Source organism: Morchella importuna, assembly GCF_003444635.1.
Source record: "Morchella importuna strain M04M26 chromosome Unknown Morimp01GS012, whole genome shotgun sequence".
Taxonomy (NCBI): domain Eukaryota; kingdom Fungi; phylum Ascomycota; class Pezizomycetes; order Pezizales; family Morchellaceae; genus Morchella; species Morchella importuna.
The window spans coordinates 335,619-353,776 of record NW_025763409.1 but is presented as its reverse complement, the minus strand read 5'-3'; the positions used below and the strand labels follow the sequence as shown (position 1 = coordinate 353,776).

At 47.6% G+C, this 18,158-nt stretch overlaps 4 protein-coding genes across 4 annotated transcripts; 1 reads left to right on the top strand and 3 right to left on the bottom strand.

Annotated features, from left to right (window-relative positions):
• Nucleotides 1-1,551: 1,551 nt before the first annotated feature.
• On the bottom strand, nt 1,552-2,418 carry LAJ45_04773 (uncharacterized protein; the record flags this gene model as incomplete). Its single annotated transcript, XM_046114349.1, has 1 exon — nt 1,552-2,418. One exon carries the CDS (start codon nt 2,416-2,418, stop codon nt 1,552-1,554), a length of 867 nt encoding a protein of 288 aa, XP_045972375.1.
• A 944-nt stretch (nt 2,419-3,362) lies between these two features.
• Nucleotides 3,363-9,511, bottom strand: LAJ45_04772 (uncharacterized protein; the record flags this gene model as incomplete). The annotated part of the gene is made up of 8 exons (XM_046114348.1): nt 3,363-4,722; nt 4,773-6,166; nt 6,226-7,299; nt 7,368-8,228; nt 8,290-8,594; nt 8,689-8,977; nt 9,053-9,077; nt 9,477-9,511. The coding sequence occupies 8 exons, from the start codon at nt 9,509-9,511 to the stop codon at nt 3,363-3,365; spliced, it is 5,343 nt and encodes a 1,780-aa protein (XP_045972374.1).
• A 922-nt stretch (nt 9,512-10,433) lies between these two features.
• LAJ45_04771 (uncharacterized protein) lies at nt 10,434-11,742 on the top strand (the record flags this gene model as incomplete). The annotated part of the gene is made up of 5 exons (XM_046114347.1): nt 10,434-10,541; nt 10,613-10,762; nt 10,895-10,974; nt 11,032-11,416; nt 11,500-11,742. 5 exons carry the CDS (start codon nt 10,434-10,436, stop codon nt 11,740-11,742), a joined length of 966 nt encoding a protein of 321 aa, XP_045972373.1.
• An 844-nt stretch (nt 11,743-12,586) lies between these two features.
• LAJ45_04770 (uncharacterized protein) lies at nt 12,587-13,413 on the bottom strand (the record flags this gene model as incomplete). The annotated part of the gene is made up of 3 exons (XM_046114346.1): nt 12,587-12,863; nt 12,939-13,204; nt 13,261-13,413. The coding sequence occupies 3 exons, from the start codon at nt 13,411-13,413 to the stop codon at nt 12,587-12,589; spliced, it is 696 nt and encodes a 231-aa protein (XP_045972372.1).
• Between the last annotated feature and the right edge of the window lie 4,745 nt (nt 13,414-18,158).

The window sequence follows — 18,158 nt, the reverse complement described above, 5'->3', positions numbered from 1 at the left end:
CAATTACCCGTTTTCATTTATAAAGTAAGCTTTATGAATATTCTAGGCGCTTTTATCGCTGTGACCAGCACATAGCTGGCTGAATTAAGTATGTACTGGCCGTTGATTAATCCGCTGAAATACTGAGCAGCTAGGATAGTTGGTGCATGTATCTAGCTATTCAATCTCCGACACTTCTAATGAGAACACCACTCCCTCTAGATCTACACCAAAAGCAACATCCACACACCCTTCCTCCTCCCCCTGGCTGTTGGCACGCCTAGTATATGGTGTGCTCGGAGGCCATATAAAAGTGAGTTACCTGTCCGAAGACCGCGGTACGCTAGACTCGAGTTTTAGCGGAAAATATAAAGGGGCTGGAAGATCAGAATGAACCCGAAAATCTTTTTTGTGATTACATTTCCCACTGATATGAGAAGGTCGGCAATATCTCATGGTGGTCGGCTACATGTACTCCATTAATTATATCTTCATATGCATCCACCGTTGAAATATGGCAAAGATCCAAAATGAGAGATCTCGGTAGACGTGCTGTAAAGTGACATAAATGATAGATTTCGCTACGGTCAAAAGTTAAATGGTGCTTTGGGATAAAGCCATACGACCTATCAGTCTCCACATTTGCAGAGCACCAAAGCCTCCCACGAACTATTCGTCGAGTAATAATGTCTCTCGAGATCTCAGGGTTTTATTAGATAGAAGCCCACCTTATCGTAATCAGTTGCTTTTTCTCAGCGGAACTATTCGAAGCCGGATGACGCGTCCCAGAATTATTGGGACATAAAACATCAGTGATAAACTCACACCTGGGATCTATCGTTCTGGGATGAAGCGATTTTTACTCTCTGTCCCGCTCGGCGTTGGCATTCTTGGTGCGAGTTGGACATCCCTTGATCACAAGATACATTTACGAAGGGTCAAAGGTATTGATATGCAGTAATAGGCACAGGTGCAGTTCGCAGGTATTTTAAGTAAGGAACTGAGCATGAGAATCATAAAGACAGGACTCTTAGAACGAATGTGATATGTTTATTTGCGACAGTTATCATATGATAGCTAGGTGGTAAGGAGCATTTTTGATCTTCCACGGGCCTTTACCCTCTACTAACATAGGCCTACTCCGCACCTTCATCTTCCATCATAAGCAACGAGAGTAGAGGATCCCGAAAAATGCCCGTTAGGCCGAGGATTTAACGGAATGACGCTGGAGATACCATGCACATGTTGTGCCTCAGGAAGGCGACAGTTCGATAGCGGAAGGCTTCAGGGGTTTCCTGGGGGTAATCCATTCTGTGCTTACCAGTGCGGTGAGCTGTCCTGTCTTTCCTCTCCGATTCTCTCTCTTCCCACCAATTGCGCCCCTCGTCCTTAAGGTTCAACCACCATTTCCTACTGCCTTCACTTTTCTTCCACAGGTCGCTGGCGGCCTGACAAACTCTTATATGGGCTGCCCACCCCGCGAAGTCATAGGCGACATCCCTTATCCGCCAGGCCCGTCCCCATCTCCGGAAATGGTATTCGCATAATTCCTATAACCTGGGAATATGTGCTTCAACTGACAACCGCGACAGTAAAGTCCGTCAGCGGTTTCCCCCTCTTAATGTACAGCAACGGGAATTGGACAGTAACCCTCTGCCTTGTCTGCCCATTTTCTTCAAATTTAATATGAATGCGGCGGCTTTCTGTGTTCTTTTTGCGTTTCTCAACGAAGCTCTCCATATTGGGCCGACTTCCGTGAAAGCGAATTGCGGCAGCCTCCACCATGGCTCTAGAAACAAGGGTGGGTGTACTCTTAACAGAGCTGAACGCAGTGTAGTCGTGATACCACCCGGCAATCCCATTAACGACACTAGTCATCTCTTTGATCTGGTTATTGGTGAGGCCAAAGAGATCTTTAGCATAGAAAATCTTTATTGTTTCCATCTCCGGAGAGAGCTCAAGGCAGTTGGTGCAGACCCGAGAAAGTGATGGAAGGTATAGTTGGGCGGCAAATTCTCCGCAGATGTGACAGCCCGGGGCAACAAGGACGTTGAAAAGATCCTGTATGGTGAATATGCCACAGGCACCTGTCAGGAGGATGGCCTTGAAAGCGTGAGGAGCGTACTTTCGTGTGTTGTTGAAGGCTGGGACTATCTCCACGACGGACTTTGCATAGGAGTTGACCTGGCGCATGGCACAGATGGTGGGCACATTGAGACGCTTGAAGATTGCAATATGAAGATCCATGGGAAGGCGGTCAAGCACACCTAGGCTAGGGCAAGGACGTGGAGGTATGTCGATTGTCGGCTTGAAGTCTTTATGGGCAGGAAATCTTGTGGTGATGGGAATGATGCGTCGGAAGATATCGATACGCTTGGATGCCATCACCGCGAGGTGAAGGTCACAGGCTCGAGGATTTGAAAAATCGAGGTCGGCCATTGATTTGATGTGTTTGTGGGTTGACATTTGGAAGAGTTGACTTGCAGTTTTAAACCAATTCATATATCAACAGAAGTGCCGAGACGTTAGATATGTTTGGAAAAAGGCCAAGAAGGAGGTTAAGAGAGGGAAAACCGTGCCTGTTTGGCAAGCCATGCACTTTTTAGACAGAATTTGGGGGAAGTTCCAACACAAGGATCCTATCAGCTTGGTCCTTCAACTCCAACAACTTATATTTAACAACCAGAGGGCGGTTTTTAAGTTGGTAGTCGCAGTTTGCACTCACATAACTGAGCCGTTGCGGATAGAAATCACCAAAGGGACGAACTCTCAGCCATAATACAAAAGTCGAACTAGATACATCTAGAAGACTTGAAAGAGGTTTTAGGGTAACAAAGCAGTGTTGATATCATATAGGACACTATTTTCAGTCCAGTGTCTAGAATCCAGGTAAGATCTGTTACACAAAGCCCGAAACCTGGAAAAATGACAAGTTATGTCACGTGATCTTACGAGTGATTGTTTGTGATGAAATACATGTATTGATCCTTACTCTAGTTCATTGTGGCGCTTGCCGCTTAGATAGAAGACTCCACCACTAAGAGGCATAATACATGTTACAGGCGCTGAATGCAGGAGACTATAATCAATCTCGAGGGTCTAGATGGAGGGATTCCCCCCATAGCTTTTGAAATCAAAGCTGCTAATTTGTAGGCATGTTTTTTTTTTTAGACCAGAGGTTAATGTGTGACACTTGCAAACAAAAAGATTATTTCGACCAAGGTCAACCGGCTACAAATTTGGATTACTATTCACGAATTTAGCAAATACTATCTAAGATATAGATCAAAATAGCTACAAACAATACAGCACTTTTTTTCGCAACAGAAGAGTATATACCCGCTCACCCTCTCTCTCCCCTCCCTGCCCCATGCAACAAACATTTAAGCCCACATAAGCTTGAACTTCTCGTCAAAGGTGGACCTCAATACCTTAAAGGCTTTGAGCACCTTCCCGAACCCTTCACTCTTCTTGATCATTTCTTCCTCCTCACCCTCCACCTCCTCGCTCACAACCTCCACCTCTTCCAGATCACCCTTCTCATCGCCACTACCCGCGCTCAAGTCATAATACGCGCCAGGCCCATCCTTCAGAACTGCTATTATTCCCGGTACGACAGTCTCGAGCACGACCGAAAAATCCTTCAATACAAACCAGACCTTGTTTGGACGAATGCCATTCTCAGCTTGAAGCTTATTTACATCGCTGTGCTTGTAGAAGTCGACGAGGTATCCGTTCAAGTCCATGTCTTCGGTCGGGATATGGGGTATCGATGCGCCTTCGGGAAGAACTCCGAGGCGGACAGAGGAAACCAGGTCCTCGATGGATGAAAATTGATCAGTATATCCAGAGAGCGCTACGAATGCCGAACGAGCTGTGGGGCCAGTGGTGGACTTCTCCTCTGTATTTCCGCACTGAACTTGCGAGAATGGTAAAGTGTTGTCCGGAGAATCCAGGTATCCCTTCGCGAATGTCTCGACATAGGTGGTGTATGTCTTGAGCGTATCATCATTCTGTTGTTTGAGAACCTGCTTCATGCGAGCCGGCATTGGGGGAAGAGTTTTGATCCCTGGGCGGCATTTCCTACGTCCAAAAATATGGGCCATCACGAGCAAGAGGTCTTGACAGGTTTGCTCTGGCTTCTCGTAAATATCTCTACAAACCTCCTGCAGATAACCGCTGATCAATAGCGCATGAAGCGCAAAAGCCGAATCCTCAATATAATAAAGATGGCTCGTTAACCCTGCGAAGTTCAACGGTGTCCCAGTGGAGCCGATAAGCTTCTGCTTCCGGAGGTATTCGATAGAAAACCGGAGGTGATGGAGGACTTGTTCCTTGGGCGCTTGTCCACCGAGAACCAGCTGGTTCTGAGTGAGTAAACTATTGATCATTTTCTTCGCATGTGCAGATTCCTTCGAGGAATGAAGCAAAATGAATAGGCGAAGCACTAATGACGCACTAATTGGAAAGTGACCAAGAAGAGGAGGTAGCTTCGATGATATAAGACGGTTAATTCGGTCTTCTGAGAAACCATGGAAGACAACATTTCCGATGTTGTCAAAACCACGACGACCAGCACGACCAGAAGCTTGACGATAGTTCAGGGCAGTGAGATCGGGAGAGTCCCCAGCAAAAACCGTTGTACGTGTTGGCATGTTAACACCGAGAGAAAGCGAACCGGTAGCGATTACTACTCTAAGATACCCTTTCCGGAACAGCATCTCAACAGCTTGTCGGTATTTTCTAAAAGAGGTAAGTAATGTGTATGTCTCCAAGATAAGAATCAACCTTACCTGTTCAAACCACTGTGATGAACACCAATTCCCCTCTTAAAAGCATTCACCAGCATCGGAGGAGTTCCCCACTTAATCAAGTCACTAATATCATTTTCCAACTCTGCGTTTCCCTGCTTCCTGGTGTCTGCAAACGAAAACTCGGCACTCGGATACTTCGGGTCGAACCGATCCAAATAGCTCCCCTCGAGTTCGCCTGCATCCCTCATCATATCATTCTTAGACTGACCAGCCTCAGGTTTCGCAATCTTTTGAACCTTGGATCCACGCGCGTTCTTGTTGGCCATATATACTTCCCAAGCTTTGACGGTGCTGGTCCACTTTGGATTGGTTTCCCTCCACTTAGTCTCAGCGGCCTCGAGCTGTTCACAGAGAACCTCACAGATTGTCTCACACTTCTGACGACTATAGTTGAAGAGAATTGCTGGCAAAGCGTTCGCGTTATGGAGAGATTGTAGAAGATTAAGTGTATTCTGATACAAGTAGGCATTTTTCTCGATAACCGAACCTGTAGTAGTAGCTTTAGTCTCTGCTTTACCTTCTGCGCTGGGCGCAGCCTTGGCCTCAACAGCTTTCTTTTCTTCGATCTGTTCGTTGGATAATATTTCAACCACTTTAGTAAAAGGCGATGTTTTATCCTGCATCCAGACCTTCACAACCTCTTTCAATTTCTCCTCCCACAGTACCACATCCTTCTTTACGATCACCCCGCCTTTCGTTCCGAAAACCTTCTTGTAATCGAGATCGTCCGAGATAGGGAATTTCTCGTTCTGGGCTTTCGAAAGTGCCCAGTAAAGTTGGAGGCAGTCTTTAGGTTCAAGCGACAAATCATCCTGCATCTCAATTCTAGTATTCACTAAGGCAGCAATCGGATGTATCCTAGTCATCCCGTCGCCAAGCTCTAAAGTTTGGAAACGGGAGGTCCTTGGGAGCCCATTAAACATAGTCTCTTGAGTTCTCTTTGGCCGGTATACAAACTTGCGAAGATCAGAGTACCTATGTGGGTGCTGAACCATGCTGAGATTGACACCCTGCGCACTTTGTGTTGCTCTGAGCCACGAGGCGAATTCCTCTGCATTCCCAACAGTGGCAGACAAGGCGACAATTGGACAGGGAGATAGCAGCAAAAGTTGCTCCCATATGGCACCGTCTTCGGCGTTTCCAATAGAATGAACTTCGTCGAAGATGATACGTTTGATGCGAGGAGTCCAGGATGTGGCATTTGTGGGCGACATCAACATGCTTTGGAGGACATGAGGGACCGTAATCAGAATTTGACATTCTTTAGGCTTGTTGATAGTCCATTCCCGTGTTCCGATTGCCCAAACGAACTTTCCGGCATAACGGTAATTCTTTTTAAATCGAGAGATAACTTCGGCCGCAATTTGATTCACCTAGGTTAAATGTCAGCTACGAGTGATAACTCATGATCAAAACCACTAAGTCAACGTACCAAAGCTTTCGTTGGAGCAACGTAAACGAGGATGCCATCATCATTCTCTTTAAGAACCTTCTCCATTGCATAAAACGCAATGAAAGTTTTACCCGCAGAAGTTGGAGCAACCACAAGTGCAGAGTTATCACCATCAAGCTCATCCAATACTTTTCTCTGCCAACCATCAGGCTCAAAGGGAACACGTGGATCCGGGGCGGAATCCATATTTCGATCCATCCAAGGTCCGCAATGCAGTAACTGAAACTCCTCACTAGACATGCCAAGTTTAATATCGTGAGACTCTATTTTTCCATTCCAGGTTGCATCGAAGTGAATAGAAAGCTTGCGGTCGGGAAGTGTCTTGATTGACTTTCCCGGAGGCATAGCAATTCCGAGCGAGAGAAAGATGTTTTGGATATAAGTTTGAATTTTCTGCGTCAAGCCTGCCGAATCGAGAATCGTGCGAGCTTCGTCGAATAGGACTGCGGTAACCATGTACCCCAACTTCTGCTCACCACGGCGACAATACCCAGTCCACAGACGTTGCAGGAGCTGCAATTTATACAGGCGTCCTTCAGCTTGGATAAATGGCCATTCCGAATTATCCTTAACTGTCTTTTTCGTCTCCTTCAGCCATGTATCCAACCTAGCCATCGCATCCTCGTCATCTGTGATCTTTTTTACGTCTCGGAAAAAATTGTTCCAAAGATCTTGCAGTTTAGCTTCTTTACCAGCCTTCTTTGCAGAATTATTTTGGCGGATGATCTCGGCAGCTGAAATCTTTCCGGTCGCCTTGCCCTTGGGTGCGGTTTCCTTAACGGTGGTCTTTCCTTTCGCAAGAACAGTTTCTTTTTTCCCAATGACTTTCTTCCCACCCTTTACAGTCTTATCCGCAGCCTCGGGTGCGTTCTCCGGCCCCTTTACCTCCTTCTTCTTTCCCTTTTCCTCCACGACGATGAGTTTTGGGTCGATACCGCCGTTTGTAGAATCCGTAAGTGAAGCCGCATATCGGTTCATCTGGTTGCAATACTGCTGTTCCGACCTTCTGACCTTTCCGGCGGCTCTCTTTTCAAACTTATCACCTTGCTGTCCCTTTGTCGGTGCTTGAGTGACCTTTCCAAGTCTGCCAACCCAAGAGAGGGCTTCTTAGCCGCCTTTACAGGCGCAGGAACAACCGTCTTTTTCGCATATTGCCAGTTCTGGGTCTCGCGGACAACTTGAATATCCGCATCAGTTTCAGTATTTTCCTCATCTTGCGCGGACACCTCAATCGGTAGCTTGACCTGCGACAGATAGGGGTCAAGCACAGGGTTGGTGAAACGGAGGATAGTCGTTTGACGGGGCGTCAAAGTTGCGGTGGATGATTCGGAGTAGGTTGTGGATGCAACCTCTGTTGCTGATCCTTCAGTCCCGGAATCGTCTACCGATGACACGTCTTCGGCGTGTTCTACCTCTGGTGCTACATCTGGGATAGGGGCGGTTTCGGTGCCTGTAAGCTCGGGGAAGGTGAGAGTTACGTCGCTAAGACGATGCACCTCGGAGGATAGCTTCGAGAAGGTTTCTTTAACAGCATCTGAAACTGGATCTGGGGTGAGCAGGATGAGCTTTAATAGAAGCCGCCCATCAAGGAAATCGTGGACATCATTCTTGGCATCTTCGAACGAAACCTCATTATTTTGTAGAAGCTCTTTGGATATTGCGGTAATGCGTTGCAAGAAGTTGTGGAGTTCTGTGCCCGACTTTGCATTTCCGGGAAGAGGGAAGCACCGCTGTAAAAGTGAAAGGTTCGACAATAATGCAGTGTGAAGCAGAAATACACTATGAAGGTACTCTTGTTGTCCTTCGGGGTGTTCCTGCTTGAGAGACCGGGCAACAGCTGCTACAGACAAGCGCTCTCTGGCCGAGCTAAGCTCGGGCAGCGAAAGCTTTTCCTTTGGCTCCTCTGGTGTCTCATCATCTTGTCCTCCTTGAAGAAATACCGGCTCGCGGGTGAACTTTGTTTTAAGGACGGTGGAGAAAATCTAGAAAGACGAAGAATGAATCAGCACAAAGGGCAGTGAGTATTGCGGGGACGGTAAATACCTTGCTGTCAACGAACTCACAGTCATTTATTAACGCAACATTCTGACCAATGTCGATAAACTTCTTTAGTAGTTCTAATAAGAGTCCTCGTGTAGCTTTGGAATCACCTCCATCGTGTGACATGACGAAGTATGGTCTTTTATCATCTAGATACCGCTGGAATCCCATATCCTCGACACTGTTGAACTTGGACACCAGCCCCTCCACACCCATCAGATGTTCCACGATAGCCGACCTCGCAAACCGATATTTCCACTCGTTCTTCACCCCTATGGGTGTTGGCGGTACGCATATTTTTTCGTAAGCTATTTCACCGGGAATTTGTTTTAGCCAATGACTTCTTCAGTTCCTCGACTACAGTTGGTTGAAGAATTCCAACAGAGGGTAGTTATTACAGACCGTCGAAAAAAACAAGCGCAAAGTTACACCTCCTCCTCCTCAGCCGTTGCAGAAACTCTTCCACGACAAACACTGCATGCAGCAGCTGGAACCCTTCATCGAAATCGATGCGGGTGTCCGAGAACACCCACCGTAGCAGAGAGTCACCTTCGACGATGAAGAACTCTGCTCCCGCGTAGCCATCGATTAAGTCGATATGTTGACGGTGCTTAACGGTCGCGAACCATGTCTCAAGGCCCATATCCGTCGATTCAATTGATTGTCCCTCCATGGTAGGGAGTTCACAGAGCTGGTGATTGGGGGGTTAGTGATAAGCGATAAGAAGGCTATCGTTGTTTCATCTCCGGAGTGTTTGCTAACTTACAGATTTGTTTGCAGCACAAGGTATGCTTACTCAATGGATAATTTTGTAACTTGTTCGCTTCAATTTTGCGGAAAAGTCGACTGCGGGGTAGATAGATGATTTGTGGTGGAGGTTGGAAATCACTTTGCTGTTGATGCGAGGTATGTGCGGCGGTTTAGGCAGCAGCAGCCAGCAGGAGCAGTCCACTGAAAGCCGACCACTGGAATTGGGCTGAATGAGCCACAGCTAGCTCCTAAGAGTGGCGTTCATAAAATGTTTGTCGAAAAATACGGAAGCTACGATATTAAGATCAATATCCTGGAATTTTCTGTGGAACATTCTCACCACCTGGAGCTACAATAGTACTACGAGTCGCCCTTCTGAATCGCCATGGGTGAATTATTATGGCTGTTCGGAAGAGGCTAGGTATGGCTTAGATTGTTACCGGAGTAGATCAGATAAGATAACAATGCGGGGCATTTTAATGCCAAGAAAAAGAAAGCATGCACAAACTTCCCCTACCGCTGAGCTTTTGGAAGTGTGCAGGATAAGGAAATAAATCGCAACAGACGAAGAATAAATACCAAGTAATAAAAATATCTAGCTGTGCCGCAAGAAGGAAAACGGAAAATTAATTCCAAACGGATCAGAAAGCTTAGGTAGCATTTTAGAAATATATTACGATAGCTACGTGTTGTATTCAGTTTAAGATGTGTGTTAGCTTCGAGACCTATAAGTTAAGCTGCGACAGCCCGTTTAATCTCAATCATCATTCTTCTCATCATCATCTGAGCGATAGAGCAAAAAGAGCCAGCCGGAGCAATCTTTTCGAGAGTAATCCAGACCTCAGATAGAAATAACTCGTTCATTCAACAGCCTGAATCACTTGTTGAGACATTGAGTATCATTTATAGATACTGTTTTGGTGAGGGCACAGGCTTAAAGCATCTCTATTACCGAGAAGAGCTCAGAGGTATATATATGTTATATTATCCAATCACCTCCATACATGTTTCCTGGAATTTGCTTACGGTAGTGTCTACAATGGGATCGAGGTGTATGAATCTTGTCTTTCTAGTATTCGCTAAGCAATATGAAGTATATGTGATCACTGATTTAACTATAGTCAGTCAATTGCAGTCAAGCATCGAATTTATCATGATCACCGTATCATCCTCGCCCTCACATCGACAAGGTAGGGTTTACCCTCCTGCCAAGCCACCCCACGAAAAAACCAAATCCCAAAAGAAACTTTGGTCCGTTGCAGCCAGCAGCGTCCGCTCCAACGACCAAGCTGCCCCGCGCCATCGATAACCCACCCCTCTAGAGTAAACAACCCGCTCTCACAGGAAATACCAACCCACATCAGATCGCGGCGGAAAGTCCCCAGTCATCACCCATCATGACCGACCAAGATTCATACATCCACCTTGCCAGGCCTCTGCCGACTCTCAACGTCTCGCCCGCCCACGCAACAACCGGCCCGTTGAACGTCCAGATTCATGCGCAAGTCAGTTTTTTGTCCTCCTAGTTGGGGTGGTGGGTGGGACTGTGTTGCTGATATAGTCGGTGATGGTATAGGCGCTCTTCTCGATCCTCGATCACTCATTAAGACGGAACGCCGACCAGGAGAGAGTTATTGGAACACTACTGGGTGTCAGGAGCGAGGATGGAAGCGAGGTGGAGATCAGGAATTGCTTCGCGGTTGGCCATAATGAGAGCCAGGAACAGGTACGTTGTGCCCGTGAGGAGTCAAGGATTGCATAGGATGGGATGGGATGGGATGAATGGGATAGGATGAATGGGATAGGATGAATGGGATGGGATGAGTAGAGGACTTACGGAGAAGCACCTGGGATATAGGTCGAAGTAGATATGGACTACCACAAGACCATGCTTAGTCTCCACCTAAAGGCAAACCCCAAGGAGGTTCTGGTCGGCTGGTAGCCTCTCCCCCGAAGCCCCCCTCACCCGTTCTCCTCCTGCTAACTCAACCCTAGGTACGCTACCTCCCCCGAGCTCAACACCTTCTCCGCCCTCATCCAGAACTTCTACGCCTCCAACGGCGAGGGTACCTTCCCCCACCCTGCCGTGCACCTCACCATGTCCACCGCTCCGGGTAAGGACATTGCCATCAGGACCTACATCTCCTCTGCCGTCGGCGTCAACCCCGACCGCATCGCCGACTCATGCCTCTTTGTCCCCGTGCCCTACGAGATCCGCTACAATGACAGCGACCGCAGCGGCCTCGAGCTCATCGCCGGCGCAAAGAACACCGAGGACCGCACCGTCAGCGTCATGACAGACATCCACGCGCTCGAGCGGGCTATCGAGGAGGTGCTCGGCATGCTCGACCGTGTCAGCGACTACGTCGCAAAAGTCATTGTGAGTCCCCCCCAAAAAAAAAAAAAAAAAAAAAAAAAACCCGCTCTCCTACCACCCCAGCGCTAACCACGATGCGGTAAAAGGACGGCGAAGCCGAGGGCTCCACTGCGATCGGAAAGTTCCTTATGAACACCCTTGCCTTGGCGCCAAAGGTGTCGGGATCAGACGTCGAGCGCATGTTCAACACACACATCCAGGACGTCCTCTTGATCTCGTACCTGGCGAACACGATCCGTACCCAGATCGACCTCTCAAACAAGCTCGCGAACCTCACTTCTGCGGCCGCGCCCCCGATTGCGGCTACCGTAACTGCTGGTGGTAAATAGAGTGGAGGATTTGGGCAGTAGGTGGAGTAGAGTGGAGTGGGGAAAGAGGGCTAAAAATCTATCCGCGGAGTAATTTTCTGTTTTTTGCTGAATAAAAAAAATTCAAAATAATTATCCTTGAGAGGAATTCGCCGTGGGGTTGGTAGCGTTAGATTGGGTTTGGGTGACTTTCCGGAGCAAAGCGATGCATAGGATAGAAACTCTGCTCTCTATGACTCGGGGTGGATGCTTTATTTATGGAGTGGAGTGTCAATGAGGATATAGATCAGTGTTGACTAGAGATGGCACACTCAAATACCAAATCACAGAACCAAGTCATCATATGTTTTTGACACGACCCTCCCCCCCCCCCCCTCTTCTGACTACGAGCTAGGAAGCACCGGATGCGGAAGTAAGAGAACCTTTAAATTGAAAAAGAAATAATATTTGGGCTATGGGACCTCCTCTGAGACGGATGTACGGCTGTTCCACAGTTTGTTCGGTTTGGTTGGGAGAGATTGTCTAGATATGGAAACTTGCACTGCCAACCATCGTGCTTGACCGGCGAAGGTGATACAGAACCCAATGCGCGCATCATGCCAATCTCGATTCCAATCTTTGTTTTCCATGTCACTGCTTGGAGAAATAAGTTTAAGAGATAAGGCTTATCAGACCCTGAGCTTACAACTCTGCGTGTCACGTGAAACAGGGATCTCAATCATGAACCGTGACTCGTGTCTCGGCACGTTCCGCTAATCCGCACTACCTACATACATTTACAGCTACATTCCTCTCTCCTCCTAAAGAAAACCCATTCCCTCAAACCAAACCCAAAAATCTTCCCCCAAGAAAACACCATCGCTCTTCACTCCCCACCAGTGCCAGGTCCGCCCCCATTCCACTCCTGCGTAATACTCAGCGGCGTCCTCGACCGTGGTGTGTGCGACGACCTTGGTGTCTTCCCCCGATCCGCCTGCAACAGCTCTTTCGCAAAGTTTGCGCCATTCTCCTGCGTCGTCAGGTCCAGCAGCGCCTCACGGAACTTCTCCGCAGTCCAACTGATGGTGGCCTCCGTGCTCACGCCGCCAAAAGGACGGTCAGAGATCTCGACCATGAGCGAGAGTATCATGAGCGATGACAGACTGTATAGGGTGGTTTGTTAACCAATACAGTCTCCAATTAAATAGCGGATGTATTAGTGGCATGATGAGACTTACAGTCCAACAGCGGAGAACGCAACACCCACGCGGTGCAGCCGGCACGTCATCCCCGCGCTCCACAACATGGCATCTTTGGCCGCGCCGGGTCGGCAGGTTAGTTGTTCGACGGCCACCGCGCCGCCAGTCCATAGCGAGGCGAGCCAGAAGGTGGTGCTGAGCAGGCTGAAGAGGAAGGTTACTTTTTTGCCCGTGGAGGGGGGCCGTATAGGCCCGTTGCTGCGCGCGAAGCTCCAGCAGAAGAGGAACAGGAGTGACAGTACTGACTGCAAGTTTGTTAGTTAGGATGGTGAATTTGAGGCATATGGTATGGGAGATGTACTGTTGTGAGCAGGAGGATGCTGTTGGACTTTGTCATGGCGTCGAGCTTGTGGGTGGCGAGGAGGTAGATGGGCACCGCAAGGGAATAGAGGGCGGGTGGGATGAGGAAGGCGACGCAGACCTTGACGATGAGGAGGATGCGGTGTCGGCTCATTGCTGCTGTGGATTTTTGGGTTAGTATCGTAGTGTTGCAGGGACTGTGGGGTTAGTCTTTCGTTCGTCCTTGGTTTTGACTAATTCTTGAGAACAGACAGACCCCGGGGGGCAACTGGGATATTTAATTCCTATTCCAAAAACTAGTTCTACGCTCTAACTAAACTGGTGGCTGAATCACGCATGCTGGAGGTTGGGCGGTTGAGGTATTCAGCATTCCATTCGCCAATATATCTGGAATGCCAGGAACAATACAAAGAAAAAGATCCAACCCTACCAATGCACCCCACCAATTCCCCCACCTCCAGTTTAGACAGAGTGTGGACACAATACTACTTAAGTAGCCACCCCCGCCTATGGTGCAGAATGTTTACCTCCCCATTATTCGGGTGGCTAAATGTTTGTTTCTTCAGTATTTCGGGTGGCTTGCATATCTCCCGCAAGCGGAGGCTTGGGGAATTCGGAATGGTGCCAAGACATAGCGAGTCACTTCCTCTGATAACGCATATGGACGGTTGGTGATCGGTGTCTTGCTATCTAAAATCTAGCTCTTAATATTGAGTGAAGGAAGATGAGTGTGATGGTTATAACGATTAAGTCGACGCCGCAACTTAACTTTATAGGATCTCAAAACTAACACATATACTTAACTGGTTACAACTACGTAATCGTCGCAATGTGTCTAACACCTATTCCACTAGATATGAACAACAGGCCCAGGAAAGAAGGGTCCAGCTCGCTTAAACAACTTTAAGGATTGGGTTGGGGATAACGTGGCTGGAATATGGTATCGGTGGGCATGTGGAATGTCTGGAATGTTGACATGGACATGCAGGTCCGATGTTAAATACCGTTTCTGCCCGAAATACGTTGCACAATATCGTGGAATTTTTAGGAATCGGCTGCTTTGAGATGGAGGCCTAGGGCAGGGCGTATCGTAGGGGAAGGCACATAAAGAAAAGCTAAGTTCCATGCGGTGGAATACCTAATAATTAGTAGGTTAATCTGTAGTCGCACGAATTTATATCCCACTATTATTGATACTGCCCTGACTTCTACCCGGTCCCCTGTCTTTCTCGCGTTTCTGCGTACACCGCTAGCCCATTATAGTAGTTACCATAGACAAGCTATAGCTAGTAAATCCACAAATCCCATATAGCTCAACGCAATCCCAAACACAGAGTTCGTTTCCGTGTATTGGCTTGAGCAAGTTTACCCAGCCCGCAACAGTGAAAATGATGCCCCAATGAGCTGCCTCGCCGCGTAAAAAAGTGGGTCCGTATGAGCTCCATGTAAGCTGTCTACATGGTTCGGCCAGCCACACTTAACACTCTCTTTTAGAATTCCCCTCTCCCTCAGAACATACGAAGCTGTGGGCGGCAGAAGATCAGTATGGTATGTATTTAAATACACTTCTCATGCAGCGACCCACTGCTGCGCGCGGGCCACCCGCTTTGTGTATGCGGGGCGCATAGGAGATCAGCTATGTATGTGCTCTCTTCCTCTCGTGTCAAATAGTTGAGAACCGATAAAAGTCGGGGGTTTCGTGACCGGTGTGATGTCGTTATGCACTTTAGGAACTCGAGATAAATCCTGGCTGAGAAATTTGCGTTGTGCGCATAGGGGATTATCCAAAGAGAGTATTTGAGGGTTTTTTCGTTGTCTTCTTGCGATGGTGGTGGTGGCGGTGGTGGTGGTGTCTGTCGTTGTTGATGGGGTTGGTGGGGTTGTCTTCACAAAATGATGCGATCATGATATATCACTCGTTTCTCGTAATCCTATAATTTCGGGAACGCCACGAGGACACAACCAAGATGAATCGACGAGGGGATGTCTGAAACCGTGGCTACATGCGAACCATTCCAGGAATAAGGGCCAATCGTCGTCTTGCTTCTTCCGAATCCCCTACTAGTACCCAGAGTCACCCCACCGCGTCGACCCAAGAGCTCAAGCAGAACGCCCAGATTTTATCTCGCAGAGATAGAGTGTGGGGTAAAAACCCCCACCAAGAGGTCATCTCCCATCTCTCGCCGCAAAAGTCACAAATACACATCCAGTGCAGCCCAATCAACCGATGCTCTCTCCATCACCCTGTTCCCACGGTTCATTCGAGCCCGCCTGTAACCCCACGAGTCCCGTAACCGAAAGCGTCGCTGGACTCTCTCCCTCATAAGTGTATAGATCACAGTCGTAGAAACAGAAAACGATTACCAGAGTGCTAGGCTATAGATCAAGTAGACGGCTACATTCTATTCGGGGGGTCATGATGACAGATGGAGGAGGGGAAAGGAACCACTCTACCGATGCACTAGCGGCAAGGGTTTTTGGGAGAATTAGAAAAATAATGTGCAACAACCACTTCCAATGGCCTAATCAGCTGAAGTGTCGCCCAGAGGGGCCGAGGTCGATAGTTCGAACCTCCCAGACTTGGTGGGAAAACATACACTGTGTGACTGGGTAAAGGAGCAGACCGGGTCGGCTCTCCTTTTTTGCTGCCCTGGACTTTAGAATGGGATTTTTTTTTGACCTCCTTTTCCTGAACTTTGTATCATGTGTGTCTACGAGTATATTTTTCTTTTCTTTGTATGCAACATCCGGAGGGTCATGGAGGCAAGTTGTCGGATTTCTTCGGGAAAAAATGGTTGATGCCTGATGATTCTCATCGAGGGAAAAGCAGATCTAGAATGAAAGGTAGAGGTTAAAGGGAAATGTCGTTTAAGATAAGAGGGATTGATTCCTCAAACACAAGTGGCCGAGAGTTAAGTCAATTAACGAATATATGGTCGACATCTTGAGTCCCCGCCGATAGAAAGATATAGCAGAAGCCTTAAATACAAAGGTGAAGCGCAACCCGAGCTCCTTATATATGTTTTTTATTAATGTGTAGAGATATATGGAAGGTATATTAACTCGAAAATACGTCTCAAGGATTGAAGTAGACAGGAATAGCAGGGTTTTACTTCTTTGGACACGATGATTCAGAATCCAACCAAAGCCTCATCTCACCTTAACCTTGTGTTTCCAATCATGACCACCTGAGTTATGGTTCAGGATACTTGGGCAAATCCTCTCAGGTACTTTGGGGTCGGTACGTAACAACAGTAAAATCCGTGCACACAAACGTACTTCTACTCCCTGGGTCCCCGTCTCTTCCGCAGAGGGTTTATTCCAAAAACGGTTAAAAAAACATAATGTAACATGAAGCGTTACTAAAGCTAAAACCTTAACCCATTATAACATTTTTATAATCTTTTTGCCATATAACGCTTTGCCCGATGTCTTCAAGTTTGTGCTCTGGCGTGAGGCCGAGTAGACTTTCTGTTTTGGACCATATGTAGAGAACTGTGTCATCTTACGTCGTGTGTTTCAGAGCACAGCTGTGCTCTGCGGCTATCTGCGATAGAGGGACAGAAAACACGAACTAGAGTTTTCCTAGCCTGGGCTTGAATCTAGAGTTATCGATCATAGTCACTCTAGAGTTATGCCGAATCCCGCATTACTTCTTCGGGGTCAGAGACAGAGGAGGTAGGGACGAAATACCTGCTGAGCGGGGGAGGGGTGGGGCCTATCAATATCTACAGATCCTTTTATACAGACCACCCTAACCCCGCTAAGCTCTGCAAAATATGTGTGGTCCACTCGGACGTTCGAACAAAGTTTGAACACCTCCTCGATGTTTCTTACTACATAATCTATGCTCGACATTCTTTCAGATCTGTTATCCTCACCACCCCACCCCACAATCAGCACCACACCCCATCCTCGGACAAAAGCTACACCTACCTGTTTGGGGTTTGTAAGTAAAGGAAAATGCATCAGTGTACTAGAGTTTTTTAGTGTGTACTAAGTACATGTAGGTACATATGTACCTACATGTACTCGGGGCAGGCAAAAAGTACCGGACAATGCAAGTTTTGTCTCTGGGCTTTTTTTGCAGTAGTTCACGCCTAGCACGCGCGCCCATTGGTGAACCAAAAATCTGCATTGTCCGGTACTTTTTTACCTGCCCCAAGTATGTACTCGGGGCAGGCAATAAGAACCTGAAAATGCAAGCTGCAAGCAGGTGCTCAATTTAGTGTAGCTTTTCGCCAGCCGCGAATCAGAGGTTCTTCTTACCTGCCCCGAGTAGGTCCTACGCCACCGTCGCTAGTTCCTTGGCAGCGAATCGAGTGATATCGTATGATTACAAACTATGTGCTCTTCTTCGCACTTTCTTCACACAAATACACCGCGGCATACAGTCCAGCCCAACTAAAGCTATCTATCACTTTTAGCCATGATGCGCCTACCGGTAGTTACAAAAAAAAGAATAAGAAACACCCCTACACAAAACAGTCGCCACGAAGAGCGCGCTTTATATATCAGCCTATAGTTCTTCTACACGGGCTAGAAGCCGGGAGGTGTGTAGACGAAATTCAAAGAACAGTAAACGAAAGAAGAAAAAGAAAAGGAAATAAAAAAGTCCCGCTCCAAAGGCTTAACCTAGAAGGCAGCAAAAAGGAGAGCCGACCCGGTCTGCTCCTTTACCCAGTCACACAGTGTATGTTTTCCCACCAAGTCTGGGAGGTTCGAACTATCGACCTCGGCCCCTCTGGGCGACACTTCAGCTGATTAGGCCATAGGAAGTGGTTGTTGCACATTATTTTTCTAATTCTGTTATAAACCCTTAGTGTACTAGCGCCAGTAGTGTGCTTCCCTCTACCATGACCCGGCCCTCGAATACTTACTATGACATGCGTGCACAAC